The following is a 13,785-nucleotide window of genomic DNA, read 5'->3' as shown; positions in this document are numbered from 1 at the left end:
GTCCTGGCCCCACGCCAATCCATTTCTCCAGGGTTTAGGCGAAGCTCTAGCGAAAGCGGCGTCACGCCCCGGACAGGACCGGGATGGAGTTTGTTATTCAGTGTCAAATCTGGGCAAATAGTTAAAAAGTACGTTATGTAAGCATCATTATAAAACTCAAGACATCAGCCAAGCACAGAGCTTGACTTTCGGTGCTCACTTAACGTATTACTGGAAAGGATGTTCTTTTGGCGCTACGTGTTCCCTGATTTGGCCAATCACAAAGCAGTTGCTTCTGTCACTCAAGAGCCCAAAGGCCCGCCTCTCTCCGGCTGCCTGGAAAACCAGGAAAAGATGGATTGTCCACCGTGACTTCTCGGGGTCGTCGGGTTTGGGAACAGACATGCGCAGTGAGAGCCAGGTGCCCTCCAGGGAACTTCCGCCCTCAGTTCTCAGAAGAGAGGGTGATGGGGAGGTCAGAAGGTCTCCAGCTTGGTGCCCTTCACCTAGGTTCATGTTCACCGTCCCTCCATTCGGTTGTGTGCTGTCGTTCACTTTACTTTCCTAAAATCGCAGGCGAATTCTGGCATTTGTTTACGCATACATAAAGGTGCTTTTTCCTGGCACTGTGGAAGCCACCTTTGTTTTTCCCACCGGTCTTTCCCGTATTCTTCGTCATCACACACGGCTTACCGCCGCGCGGGCAGTGTGCTGGCATCCGTAACGCCACGGGAACGACGTTGCAGCTCCATCACTACAACCGTCGAACCCCGGGGCTGTCAATCACACAGCGCATTCCCTCCCTCCAGAAGCCGCGTGCCTCCGCCTTCATCTTTGTTTTGTTGTGTTTTGGTTCCGCCCCCGGGACATGAGATCTCGCGAGAGCCCGCCATGTTTCTTTTGGGCAGACGTCGGGTTACCCTGGAATCTCAGCTACCGTTGTGCCGCCATCTTAAGTTCTGGCTGTGGCTTCACGAGGACGTGAAGCTCCTTAGGATCAGCTTGTGTTTGGGCGCGGGCTTCAGTTCCCGGAGACGCGCGAGGACTCCTGGGAAAGAGGAAGGAAGCCGGAAATCCAAACCTCAGAAGCTCCTGGAGATTGGTTCCGCCGCCCCGGCATGCTTTTCAAAAGCCCGAGTGTCCCCAGGCGGTGACTGGGACACTGGTGTCTCGGGACTGTCGCCGCCGTGGTAGGTAAGAGCACGGAGCTCCCGGCAGCCCCTGCGCGTCCACGCTGGGACGGAGCTGTCCGCCCGTACCCTCTCCCCCCAGGTGTTTGGCTTCTGCGTTGTTTTTGCGTTGAAGTTGAACTTCCAGGAATCATCTCGAGTGCTTCCCCCTCTGTGATTTTCAGGGAGCCGCCAAGTGGCTCCGCGTCGGGGTTCAAGAAGCCCTGGCTTTAAGGGAAGTGGTTTTTTGTTTTGGAAAATTTCTACTTCTGGGCAAAGTGATGCCCGATGAAAGGGGTGTGGGTGTTTGGAATCAGATTGTAGCCTCCCTCGTCTGTGGGTACTGACGGAGACCTCTTAGAAAACTAAGATGCATCTTAGAAAACTAAGAAAACTGCAAATGCAGACTGTGTGTGTATGGACGTCCCATTCATTCATTCATTCATTCACTTAACAATCTCTTTCGTTCGATCACATTGACAGGCTAGTAGGTTGGGGCTGCAAACAGTGTGAGGCCCCGCAGAACTAATCCTCGCTTTCTATTCCCTCCCCTATTGATTGCATAGAACCCTATTTGTGAGTCAACTAGCTAAAGTTACAACCAGTGGTATCAAATTAGGACCTTGTTCAAAATGTCCTCCCATCTACCAGTCGGGTCAGCATCACCCGGGAACTTGTAAGAAAATACGTGAAGTCTCATTTCAAATCTAAAGCTGAAGGAGTGCAGCTTTAGGACATAGGCTAAAGGTAAAGCCTTCTCTCCCCACACCCCATCCACACCACCTGTGCTTTTTATCCAGACTCTTGGCATATTACCAGCTTATGACATGTTTTAAATTCAGTGGATATTTGGCATATTCTCCTATGCTTTGGGTCTGTTGTCTTAATGTCAGGTTTCCCATTTAGCATTCTGAAAAGTTGAAAAGAGATTTTGGCAGTCTTGTTTTTATGTAACCTCTGTTGACAACATCCAAAATGAAGAATTTTTCTTTCCAATTTGCTACTAGTTTGCATTAAAATGTTGTGTTTCTCACTTTCTATATTCCTGCTTTCATATTTTTCACTTTTAAGTTATTGAAAGTTGAACTTAAAAGTGTGCGTGTGAGCCACAACTTCGTATTGCTTTACATAATCTTGGGCCTTGGTGTACCATATATTTTGTAGTTCCTAGTTTTCTTCTGTGTCTTTCTTTAATGAGAAATTGAAATCAGGGGCTCTCAACATTGGCTGCACAGGGCAATCATCTGGGAGCGTCTAAACTAGATTCCAGACTTCATAGCAGAAATTGAGACTGGGTGTAAATAAGGAACTACAAATAAGGTATTTACTTCAAATAAGGTATTTACAAATAAGATATTAACTTCAAATAAGGTATTTGAAAGTAGAAAAATGCCTTATCTGTTTGTGTTTTAAGACTTTTTTTTCCTCCCTCATGGTTTTACTTAAACTATGACTTTGAAAGCAGTGTAAAGAATTGGATTAGGAGTGTTATAAACTGGCTTTATAGTACCTTGCTGTTTATTTCTTCTGAATCCTCAGCAGATGAGTTTTGGAACTCTTCTCCCTTGTATTAGTTGGGAAAAGAATAATGAAGATCATTATTGCTTTATTCTTGTGTGAATTTTTCAAATTTTAGGTACATGCATGCGTGAATATGAAAAAGAAAAGTATTACACAACAATATTCACGGTTTCAGATTCTCATATACTACATAGCATATTGTAAGTGATTGCAGGACATTCTGGGTAAGGAAATTAACTCTGGAACCACAATTCTTGGGTTCATATTCTGTGTTCTCCATGTACCAGCTCTGGGCCATTTTATATATATAAAATCTCATCCCTCTGGTATCCCTGATCCTCTTCTGTGACATAGACTTGATGTGAAAGTTTAATAAGCTAATGCCAGAAAGTGCCTATCAAATAGTAATGGGATGTGCCTCAGTGGTAGAGTGCTTGCTAGCATGCATGAAGCCCTGGGTTCGATTCCTCAGTATCATATAAACAGAAAAAGCCAGAAGTAGCTCAAGTGATACAATTCTAGTGTTCAGCAAAAGAAGCTCAGAGACAGTCAGGGATAGTGCCCAGGCCTAAGGCTCTAAGCTCCCAGACTGACAAAAACAAAAACCTTAACCTGAATTTTTTTTAAAAGGCTTAATTATTTGGTAGTCAGACTTTCTATATACAGAGAAACCAAAAGATAACAGTGGTAGGACATGTTTGTGCTGGGACTTTACCCTTCCCTTCCCTCTGTGTAGTCCACGAATTAATGCTTTGGAAATGAAACATTACTTTTAGAATGCAAGGTGTGGGTATGTAGCTCAATGGTAGAGTGCTTGTGTAGTGTGCTCTAGGCCTTGAGTTTGAACTCTAGTACTGTTAAGAGTAGGCCAGTGAGTGGGGATGCATGTGTTGACTTTATGTAGATTGCTGCCTCCCTTTTTAAATTTTGTAAGGGGGGGCGGTCAAACACATATACACTGTCCTTTTTCTTAACATTTTTGAGAAAGTATTTTGCTGAGTTTTCCAGGCTAGACTTAAACTTCCTATCCTTTTGCCTCACTAGCTAGGATTGGTAGCTGGGATCATAAGTTTCACCACCAAAGTTGTTACGTCTTTTGGGGGAGAGTGTTGCTTTGTTGGCTTGGCTGGATATAAACTGGCCATCTTACCTTAGCCTCCAGAATTCTGTGATTATAACCTGAATCACCAACCCTATGATTGCAATTTTTGATATGTACATATCTACTCATTGTAAGCTGTAAGTCTTTAAGTTCTACTATTTATACTTTTTAAAGATTGTAGACACTAATCCGTGCCCATTTGAAACTTCATTAGGCAGCAAAGTAGAGATTTGCAAAGCCAAGTCAACAATAGCATGAAGTTTCCCCTTTATAGTAGGTAGAAAATATCACTTATATTTTAGTTGATATACCTTTTTTTAGTGTTGGTTTTGTGGCTTGAACTGGAGGCCTGAGCACTTTTTCTCTGAACTCTTTTTCTCAAAGCTAGTACTCTACCACTTGAACCACAGCTCCATTTCCAGCTTTTTGGTGATTAACTGGAGATGTCTAATGAACTTTGCTACCCCATGCTGGCTTCCAAACCAGTATCCTCAGATTTCATCTTCCTACATAGCTAGGATTACAGGCTATGAGCCATTAAAATATTTTTGCTTCTAATATAAAAAAAGGAATGCATCATTTAAGAAAATAGTGTTGCTGTGTTGTGCTCAAATAAATCAGAACTGTTTAAAAATGTTAATTATAGGATAATATAGAATATGGTTATAATATCTTGGACAGGAAAATTATTTGAGTTGCTGTTTTGATTTGTTTTCTAGAAAATGTTGGAGTTTTTTGTAATTAAAAATAAATTTGATATACAGTAAGATCTCTTTTAGTGTGGAATTTCTTCAGTTTTCAGTAGTGTGCTACCGTTGAACTCAGGATGCCAAACCATTTTGTCACCCACCACCTTTCTCCCTGCCAAATCCTCCCATGCTCCTGCTATATCTTAATCCTTTCATCTCTCCATTCTTAGTAATTTGTTCTCATCTCCCTCTCTCTTTTTTTAATTGAAAAGATTAGACTTTAAGAAGATTGCATTAATGATTATTGGAAGGTGATTGGAAAAGCATTATTGGTAGGTGGTAAGGATCTCGGGTTACAAAGTGGATTGATTGTGTGATGTCCATTTGGTTCCTCTGTTTAAGATTGAATATCTACTGTATGTAGAGCACTGGGTCAAGTAATTACAGGTTTAATCTCATGTAGTCCTCACAGGAAGTTTGAGCTAGACATTATTATCCTGTATCATACATAAGAAAATTAGAGGTCAGAGAAAAAGGCAGAATTTGAAGGGATGTGTTTCACTAGACCCTGTGGATGTTCCTTTACCATGTGTGGGGCCTGTGTCCTTTTTTCAAGATTCAGTAGTAATTAGATGTTGCCTATAAGAAAACTGTGGACACAGGTGACATGGAGGCCAGATCACCCAGCCAGTAGTTAGGGTATCACACTGGAATGAGGGTAGAGTGACAAAAAACAGTAGGACTGGCCCATGGAATTCATCTTGGTAGAGAATTTCAATATTTGGCCTACATTGAATGACAAGGAAAAGAAAATATTTCCTAATTTTTTTGTTGCTTGCATTTTCTTTTCATTGTTGGGAATTCTTTTGTTTTTGTTTTCTGTAAGCATACATTAGTGTTAAAAGTTACTGCCTGAAGAATATGAAAAACTAGTTCTTTGTCACATTGGCTTTGTATTTTTCAAGCTGTAAGTTGTCACCAGTAAGAATTTTGCTCATTTTCATTTCTTCTTGTTTTTACTAAAGTTTGTGATTTCATTCTTGATACTGGTGTATTTTTTCTTTCTTTGTTGTTGTTTTGTTAGTCATGGGGCTTGAAACTCAGGGCCTGGGCAGTGTCCCTGAGCTTTTTTACTCAAGGCTAGTACTCTCCCACTTTGATCCACAGTGCCACTTCTGGTTTTCTGGTGGTTAATTGGAGATAAATCTTACAGACTTCCTGCACAGGCTGGCTTTTAACTGTTATCCTCAGATCCCAGCCTCCTGAGTAGCTGGGATTACAGGCAAAACCTTATTGTCCTGTTCACTGATTTTTTTTCACTTCCTGCTTCTATTCCCTTCCTCCCTCCCTTCTTTTTCCTTCCTCTTCCCCTCTTTCCCCACTTCTCGCTCCCCTCTTTTTTTCTTGCTTTCCCTTCTTCCCTTTTTTGCCAATAACTGGGATTTGAACTCCAGGCCTCATATTTGCTGGGTTGGTATTCTACCATTTGAGCTATGCCTCTTCCTTTTTGCCTGTTATTTTAGAGATATTTTAGAGATGGAGTCTTACAGACTTTTCTTCCCAGGCTGACTTTGAACCTGTACTCAACTCCTGAGGAGCTAGAATTACAGATAAAACTGGTAATCCTGGCCTAGATCTGTTTGACAATATAGTTTGTATATGTTGTAATGGGGAGGGAATGGCCAGTAGTGAAGTGTTTTTTTTTTTTTGTTTTTTTTTTTTTGTGCTTTTTGAGACAGGGTCTTCCTATGTAGTCCATGACGACCTCCAATTTACAATCCTCTTGAGTTTTGGGATTATAGGCTGCATCACTACACCTGGCTGGATTTTTTTTTTTCATTCTTGAATTACAGTTGTAACCCCAAAAGTTCTGGAGTGTTTGGTGTTATGCTCCCATAGCTACAAAGTTGTGAGTTTTGTTTTCAGGATGATAGGGGCTTAATTTTCTAGATCGAGTTTGAAATTCAGACATTAGAAGTCTAAAGTTAATATCTGGTCTTTTTAACTGGGGTGGCTGCTTTCATTTGTGACATAGGCCAGCAATGCTAAAAGAAAGACAAATGGGAATTTCAGAGTGCCCTAGATTTTCCCACAGAATAATCTAGAAGGTCACTGACTTCCTTTATTACAGAGTTTATCTCTCCTCTGTATTTAAATGACAGGACAATCATGTGATATTGGGTAATCTCCTTCCATGCCTTCCCCAAATTACTTTTCCTGAGTATATTAGAGCTTTCTGTCCCCTCTCATGACACACATGCACACATATTTTTGGTGGGTCACTCATTATCAATGTTCTCTTGGTGAAAGAATTTCAGATTAACTGGGCTTAAGAATGTACAACACAGGACAAACTTTATTTGTGAGATTCATGATATGCCTCAGCTTCTCCTTGTGCTTTTGTAATTCACCTTTGGACATTTGATCTCTTTGGAGATTTCCAGAATTTTGTAAAAATAGGCAGCAAAATAAAAATGTTCATAACTTTAGACTTTTAGCCGATAGCTCTGAGCTTGCTGCTCTCTCCAGAAGGCAACTGGAGAGAGGGCCTTTAATGGGAAGGTAATTATTTTTATGTATATTTGCAGCATGTATGTAACTTTTGTTCCCTTTATCTCTCATGTTCCCACTGTATATGCATATACAGACTCATATTCCCCATCTTTCTCATGTGGTTTTAATTGTAACATTGTTTAGAGCAGTATTTGTTGTAAAGAGTGCTGTTTGTAAGTATTCTTAGTTTTTTGCACAGATCTTGTATATTCTGGAACCAGTTAGTTGCCTCAATACTCAGTTGTTTAACTTATTATATACTTGTCCCAATTCAATCTCACATTCCTACCAGTTGTATAATTGATTGCATGCATGTACACCTAGTCTAGAACATGCTACTCCTAGACACCATTGTCTGTCTGATCCAGTGGATTCTTCCTTGTACCCAAAGCTTTTATGCAGGGATCTCCTTTTAGGAACCTGGTTTTTCTCAGCCCTTCTATCTTAGCCCTCCAGTAGACCCACATCTTTCTCACTCTTGATTAATTTCCTCATTTTGGTGAAATGCATCTTTAGTAGCTTTCTGAGAAAAGATTCATGGAACATGATATTTTTTAAGACTTTCTCTTAGAACTTCCTTATATTTAAGTGTAGTTGGAAGTTGAGAAGTTTTGTCAGAACTTTGGTTGTATTTCTCCATCGCCTTCCAGAGTTGTTTTGGGTGATTTGGAGCCAATCATTGTATCCATTCCTTTGCGGTCTCTCTCTGCTCTTGTCCCCTGAACCAGCATTTTTTAAGATTCTTTATGTCTCCACTGTGAGATAGGACCAAATAGGGGTCTATTTGCTTGGTCTTCTGAACGGGTCCTTTAATTTTCCCTTATTTTCATTTTGCTAACGTTTCTGGGAAAGTTACTCCTTCAGGAGGTTGCATCTGTCATATTTTTCCCAAAAGCCCCTTTTTATTTAAATGCTATCTTTTATTTCATGGGTACATTATCTCCAGCTTCACTTAAAAGGAAAGTTTCCTTTTCCTTCTACAATCTTTGTTTTAGCTTAAGTAATTAAAAAATATTTGCTTTTCTTTCATAATAGAATCTTGCCTTCAATGGTGGGTGTTCCTAGTTACTTACTTATGTAGAGAGTTGAACATAAAATTGATGATCAGAGTCTTTGTGAACAGGTATGGGGCTTGTGGCTATGGACTTTAGAACCATCTGTCTAAGCTGTCAAGGAAATCCTTGGGTGAACCCCTGATGCCATTGTTTTGTGAAACTCCCTTTTAGGTCAGTACCCTAAACAGGAGCATTTAGTCTCCCTTCTGGTGGTGAAAACATTTAGTCAGCATCATTAAGTATGATTTTTTTTTTTTAGCATTAAGTCTTTCATAGATGCTTTTAGTGAGGATAAGGAATACCCTTCTGTTCCTGTCATGCTAGAGTCTTTTAAAGTGTTTGGGGTTTCATTAACTTTTGTTTTATATCTTTGAAATGACCAACTACATTTTTCCTTTTATTCTATGAATGTCTGAAATAGCATATTGTTTCATTCTTAGATGTTAAAGCACTCTCTTATTCCTGGAATAAATTCAACTTGGTTATTATGTATAATCTTTTTATTTGATTCTAAAGTAGGTTTGCTACCATATTGTTGAGAGCTTTTGTATCTTCATAAGATATATTAATACTTAGTGGGTTTTTTTGATATCTCTAGTGTAATCCAGATAATATTATTCTCAAAATGATTTGTTTTCTTTATGCCTATATTTTTATTTATTTTTTTTTTGGGGGGGGGTCTGGTCGTGGGGCCTGAACTCTGTGCCTGAGCGCTGTCCCTCAGCTATTCAGCTCAAGGCTAGCGCTCTACCACTTGAGCCACAGCGCCACTTCCGGCTTTTTTCTTTTTGCTTATGTGGTGCTGAGGAATCGAACCCAGGGCCTCGAGCATGCAAGGCAAGCGCTCTACCACTGAGCCACCTTCCCAGCCCTATGCGTATATTTTTTAAAAAGACTTTGTGATGGATTGGTAGTAATTTTTCTTTAAACGGTCTTTAGACAGTTGTCAAGTTACTAGTATTTTGATTAAGAATTATAACTAAATATTCATTTCACAAATTAAATTGTTTTGTCAACTATTCTTCTATAAGAAAAGCACTTAAGGAACTTTGATTTACCAAATTGTAACTTTTTTCTTTCGTAGATCCTGTAGTTTGTGTGGAAATCCCTAAGACATGACATCTAAGAAATTTGTTATTAAAGTAAGTAATGCTTAATAGCCCTTTAAAAAAAGTTGGTTAAAAAAGTGAATTCTATGTTAATTAAAAGTGGAAGTTCTGAGTTTTCTTTCTATTCTTTACATTAGGGACTAAAACCTTTAAGTAGGCATATTAACATGTTTTGTTTTAAGAGTAAGATGGAGAACTGGGTTTCAGTGGCTCACATCTGTTATCCTAGCTACTCAGAAGTCTCAAATCAACCCAAGGAGAAAAGTCTGTGCGACTCCATCTCCAAAATAACTATTTCAAAGTTGAGCTGGAGATGAGGCTCAAGTGGTAGAGTGCCAGCTGAGCAAACAAACCAAGTGAGCATGAGACCCTGAACACAACTCCCAGCCCTCTATCGAGATTGAGATAGGGAGAAAATAGTACATATAGTTAACGAGACCTTCTTTGCTTAAAGTCTTATGTATAAGATGCTTTATTTTGGTGGGGATGCTGGTCCTGGAGCTTGAACTCAGAACCTGGGTGCTTCCTTGAGCTATTTTGCTCAAGGCTAGCACTCTACCACTTGATCTACAAAGCCACTTCTGGCTTTTTTGAGCAGTTAATTAGAAATAAGAGTCTTACAGATTTTCCTGCCTGGGCTGTATTTGAACCATGGCTCCTCAGATCTCAGGCTCCTGAGTAGCTAGTATTATAGGTGTGAGCCACTGGCACCCAGCTCTAAGATGCTTTTTGATTATATTTTATTCTTTAATATTAAAAATTATCATTTAGTCGTATACTTTGTGCATCTGTGGCATGGTTTTATAACATCAGATAAAATGTCAGAGTAAAAGAAACAGATGGCAGTGCTGTACGTGAATATATGCCAATAAGATTTCTTTTTAGCTACATTCTGTAACTTTCATCTTATAAACAAATATTCCTTCTCTATCCCTTGATGATTGGAGCTGATACTTAGATATAAAAGAATGGGAGGATTGTGTACGAAAGGAGAGAGGAATCAACCAAGGGTTAAGTTCCTGTAGCTATGTTCATATACGTTGAGTATTCTTTAGGTAATTTTCTATATGCTAGTGTTCTCTGTGTCAGTTGAAAATATCAAAGTATGAATTATAGTAGTTTATTGACCAGATGAAATCTTTTTAATATTGCAATTTTATCTTATTTTTAACCAAATCAGTGCTTACAGATTTCATTGTTAGTATTTGCTTCTTGTATCTTTGTGTTTCATATGTAAATGAGGAGGTTGTGTAAGTGGTACAAGCACCAGCCTTGAGGGAGAAAGATCAGGGACCGGCAAGTACATGCACATGTGCGTACATACACACAAACAACAGCCATTTTATTATCTCTCCAGTTGCCTGGCCTCAGTGGGTGGTTTCTCTTTTTTTATAAATTTTATTTTATTGTAAAGATGCTATACAGAGGGGTTACAGTTACATGAGTAAGGTAATAAGTACATTTCTTGTTGCGCATTGTTACCCCCTCCTTTGTTGTTCTCCCACCCACCCCTCCCTCCCCCACATCCCCTACTCCTTTCCTCATACCACCCCCTCCCCCCAAAGTTGTAAAGTTCATTTCTAACATACTGTCTTGTGGGAATCATTGTTGGCAACGGGTCATCCTGTGTCCTTGTTTCAGCGTTTTGTTTTTCTCCTTCCCCTTCCCAAATTAGAAAAATGTATGTACAAGATGCAGGGTGGTTTCTCTTTTTGATATTAGGCTTCACTTCCATTTGGATGGAACATCAAAGGTGGCACAGCCCTCTCCTGGCAGTCCAGTGAAGGCTGCCTATGGATGGGGTCTCACCTGGGTCTATATGTCAGTTCTTATCCACACAGCTACTCTGCATGGCTTGGGCTTCTCTTAGCATGTGTCTGAGGTTTGAGAAGCCAGATAAGAGTTGCAAAAGTAAAGCAATGTGATTTGCTAGTGATCAGAAGGTTATACAGTGTAGTCTCAGCTGCCATTTGTACATTCTGATGGACAAAACAGGCCAGTCCAGAGTTAAGGGAGTCTGGAATTCCTTCTGCAAAAAGAACCAAATGCTACAGGATGGTGAGGATTTATAGTTGTATCCATGAAGACAAATCTCTTGTTGGACTTACTGAGATTTTTTTTTTAAGGTGACCATTTTTCAAAGGAATAAGGTAAAAAATAAAAATAAACTACTAAATAGCTCCTGTCCTATGAAATTTATAGTTTTGAGTATGGACAAGTTTATCCATATAAACTAGAAAGTTCACGTGTGTGTGTGTGTGTGTGTGTGTTCACGTGTGTGTGTGTGTGTGTGTGTGTGTGTTCACGTGTGTGTGTGTGTGTGTGTGTGTGTGTGTGTGTGTGTGTGTGACTGACTGGAGTGGTGGGAGGGGTCAGTACTGGGGCTTGAACTCAGAGCCTGTCCATTATCCCTGATCATTTTTGCTCAAAGCTAATAGTCTGCTACTTAAGCCACAGCTCCACATACAGCTTTTTGCTGTCTCATTAGAGATAAGTGTCTTAATGGACTTTCCTGCCTTGACTGGCTTTGATCCTCAGATCTCGGCCTCCTGAGTACCTAGGATTACAGGCACAAGCCACCTGGTGCCTCCTTCAAACCAGAAAGTATTGTATGAGGATAGCTCAAAATTATGTATTCATGTTACAACCATTGTAGTAGGCATTGAAAATACACATAATAATACTAATTAAAGTTCTTCACAACTCTGGATTAACTGAAGTGGGTTCACAAGTGCTTTTTATCATCTATACTTTTAGGGTATTAGGATACCAGCTCTCCACTCCTTAGTTATTATATCCTGGTTCCAGATATTCAGACAAACTTGAACCTTCCAAAGAGGTGGGTTTTTTGTTTTTTTGTTTTTTGGGTCCGGTCCTGGGGCCTGAACTATGGGCCTGGGCGCTGTCCCTCAGCTCTTCAGCTCAAGGCTAGCGCTCTACCACTTGAGCCACAGTGCCACTTTCTTTTTGCTTATGTGGTACTGAGGAATCAAACCCAGGGCCTCAGGCATACAAGGCAAGCACTCTACCACTGAGCCACCTTCCTAGCCCCCAAAGAGGTGGTTATTGATAGTGTGGTTAGAGGTTTATTTTATTAGTCTTTTTAGAGAACCAACTTCTAGTTTTGACTTTTTTCCCCCTCTAATGCACTTCTTATTTCATTGGTTTCCTTTATTATCTATATTAGTTCCTTCCTTTACGTGGATGAATTTACTCTCTTTTTACTGTTTCTTGGGGCAAAAACTGAAGTGATGGCCATCAAAATCTATCTTCTCCTAGTAAATGTACTAAGAGCTATAGATTTTAAGTATTTCCTACATTAACTGTATTTTTCATATTTTTATGAAGATGAAGTTGAAGTAGGGATTTTGCTATTGATCAAGTTAAAATAATTTGTAATTTTATTGAGACTGATTTTGATTCATTTGTTGTTTATATGTTGTTTCTTATTGAAGAATTTCTAGTAATCATTTTAAATTGATATTTAACAGAGTTCCTTCATTTTTGCAAATGTTCCATAAACATGTGAAATATATGGTGATTGGTTGCAGGGAGCAACTTATATAAAACAAGTTCTTTTTCTCTTCTCTCTGCTCCCTCTCATATAAAACATATAATAAATATACATATATATTTATATACTATACCTACACATGGGTATAGTATATATATTATACATATGTATATAGTGTATATTTTAGTATATATATAGTATCTGTACCATATATATACACACATAATTACTATATATATATACATAAATAATATATGCTTATATAGGTTTGTGTGAATACATGCAAATATTGTAATTCTATTCTTGTTTAAGGAACATGAGTAAAGGTGATAGGAGATTTTACTGGAAAAGAAATATGGCAGAAGCCAGGTGCCGGTGGCTCACGCCTGTAATCCTAACTACTCAGGAGACTGAAATCTGAGGATCGTGGTTCAAAGCCAGCCCAGGCAGGAGTGTCTGTGAGACTCTTATCTCCAATAAACCACCAGAAAACTGGAAGTGGCTCTGTGGCTCAATGGTAGAGTGCTAGCCTTGAGCTGAAGAGCTGAGGAACAGTGACCAGGCCCAGAGAAAAGAAGAAAAAAAGAAAGAAATACTGCAGAGAAAGAAAGCATGTGGCATATATATGCCATGAGAAGACAGTGCTTCAGCCTGTCTGATCCACCTTGCCCTGTCTTAACTTCTTGTAGATCTTGGCTTTGGATTAAATAGTGAGAATTGGAGCTTTTGAAGATAGCATTCTAATAGAATTGGTGGGTTTCCTTTGTGTTTCCTGTAATGCCAAAGACTTATTAATAGCCTTGTCCTTATTTCCTTATTTTTTTTTTATTTTTTTATTTTTTGGCCATGGGACTTGAACTTGAGGTCTGGGCAATGTCCCTGAGCTTTTTTGCTCAAGGCTAGCACTCTACTACTTTGAGCCATAGCTCTACTCCCAGTTGTCTGGTGGTTAATTGGAGATAAGAGTCTCATGGACTTTTTCCTGCCTGGGCTTGCTTCAAACTGTGATCCTCAGACCTCAGCCTCTTGAGTAGCTAGGATTACATGCATGAACCACCAGTGCCTGGCAGAGTTTTTTTATGTTTATGTTTGGG

The 13,785-nt window shown here is 39.6% G+C and overlaps 1 protein-coding gene across 1 annotated transcript in view; it reads left to right on the top strand.

Moving 5' to 3' along the window:
* The first annotated feature begins 966 nt into the window (after positions 1–966).
* Positions 967–13,785, top strand: part of Slx4ip (SLX4 interacting protein) — a 143,013-nt gene continuing 130,194 nt past the window's right edge. Inside the window, 2 exon segments of the mRNA XM_070006743.1 lie at positions 967–1,173; positions 9,153–9,210. Of these exon segments, the coding sequence (XP_069862844.1) occupies positions 9,184–9,210 (27 nt within the window). The 5' untranslated portion in view covers positions 967–1,173; positions 9,153–9,183.

Source organism: Dipodomys merriami, unplaced genomic scaffold (assembly GCF_024711535.1).
Source record: "Dipodomys merriami isolate MVZ:Mamm:240054 unplaced genomic scaffold, mDipMer1.0.p SCAF_7, whole genome shotgun sequence".
NCBI lineage: Eukaryota > Metazoa > Chordata > Mammalia > Rodentia > Heteromyidae > Dipodomys > Dipodomys merriami.
The sequence above is the reverse complement of the archived record's forward strand: the minus strand, read 5'-3'. Positions and strand labels throughout refer to the sequence as shown.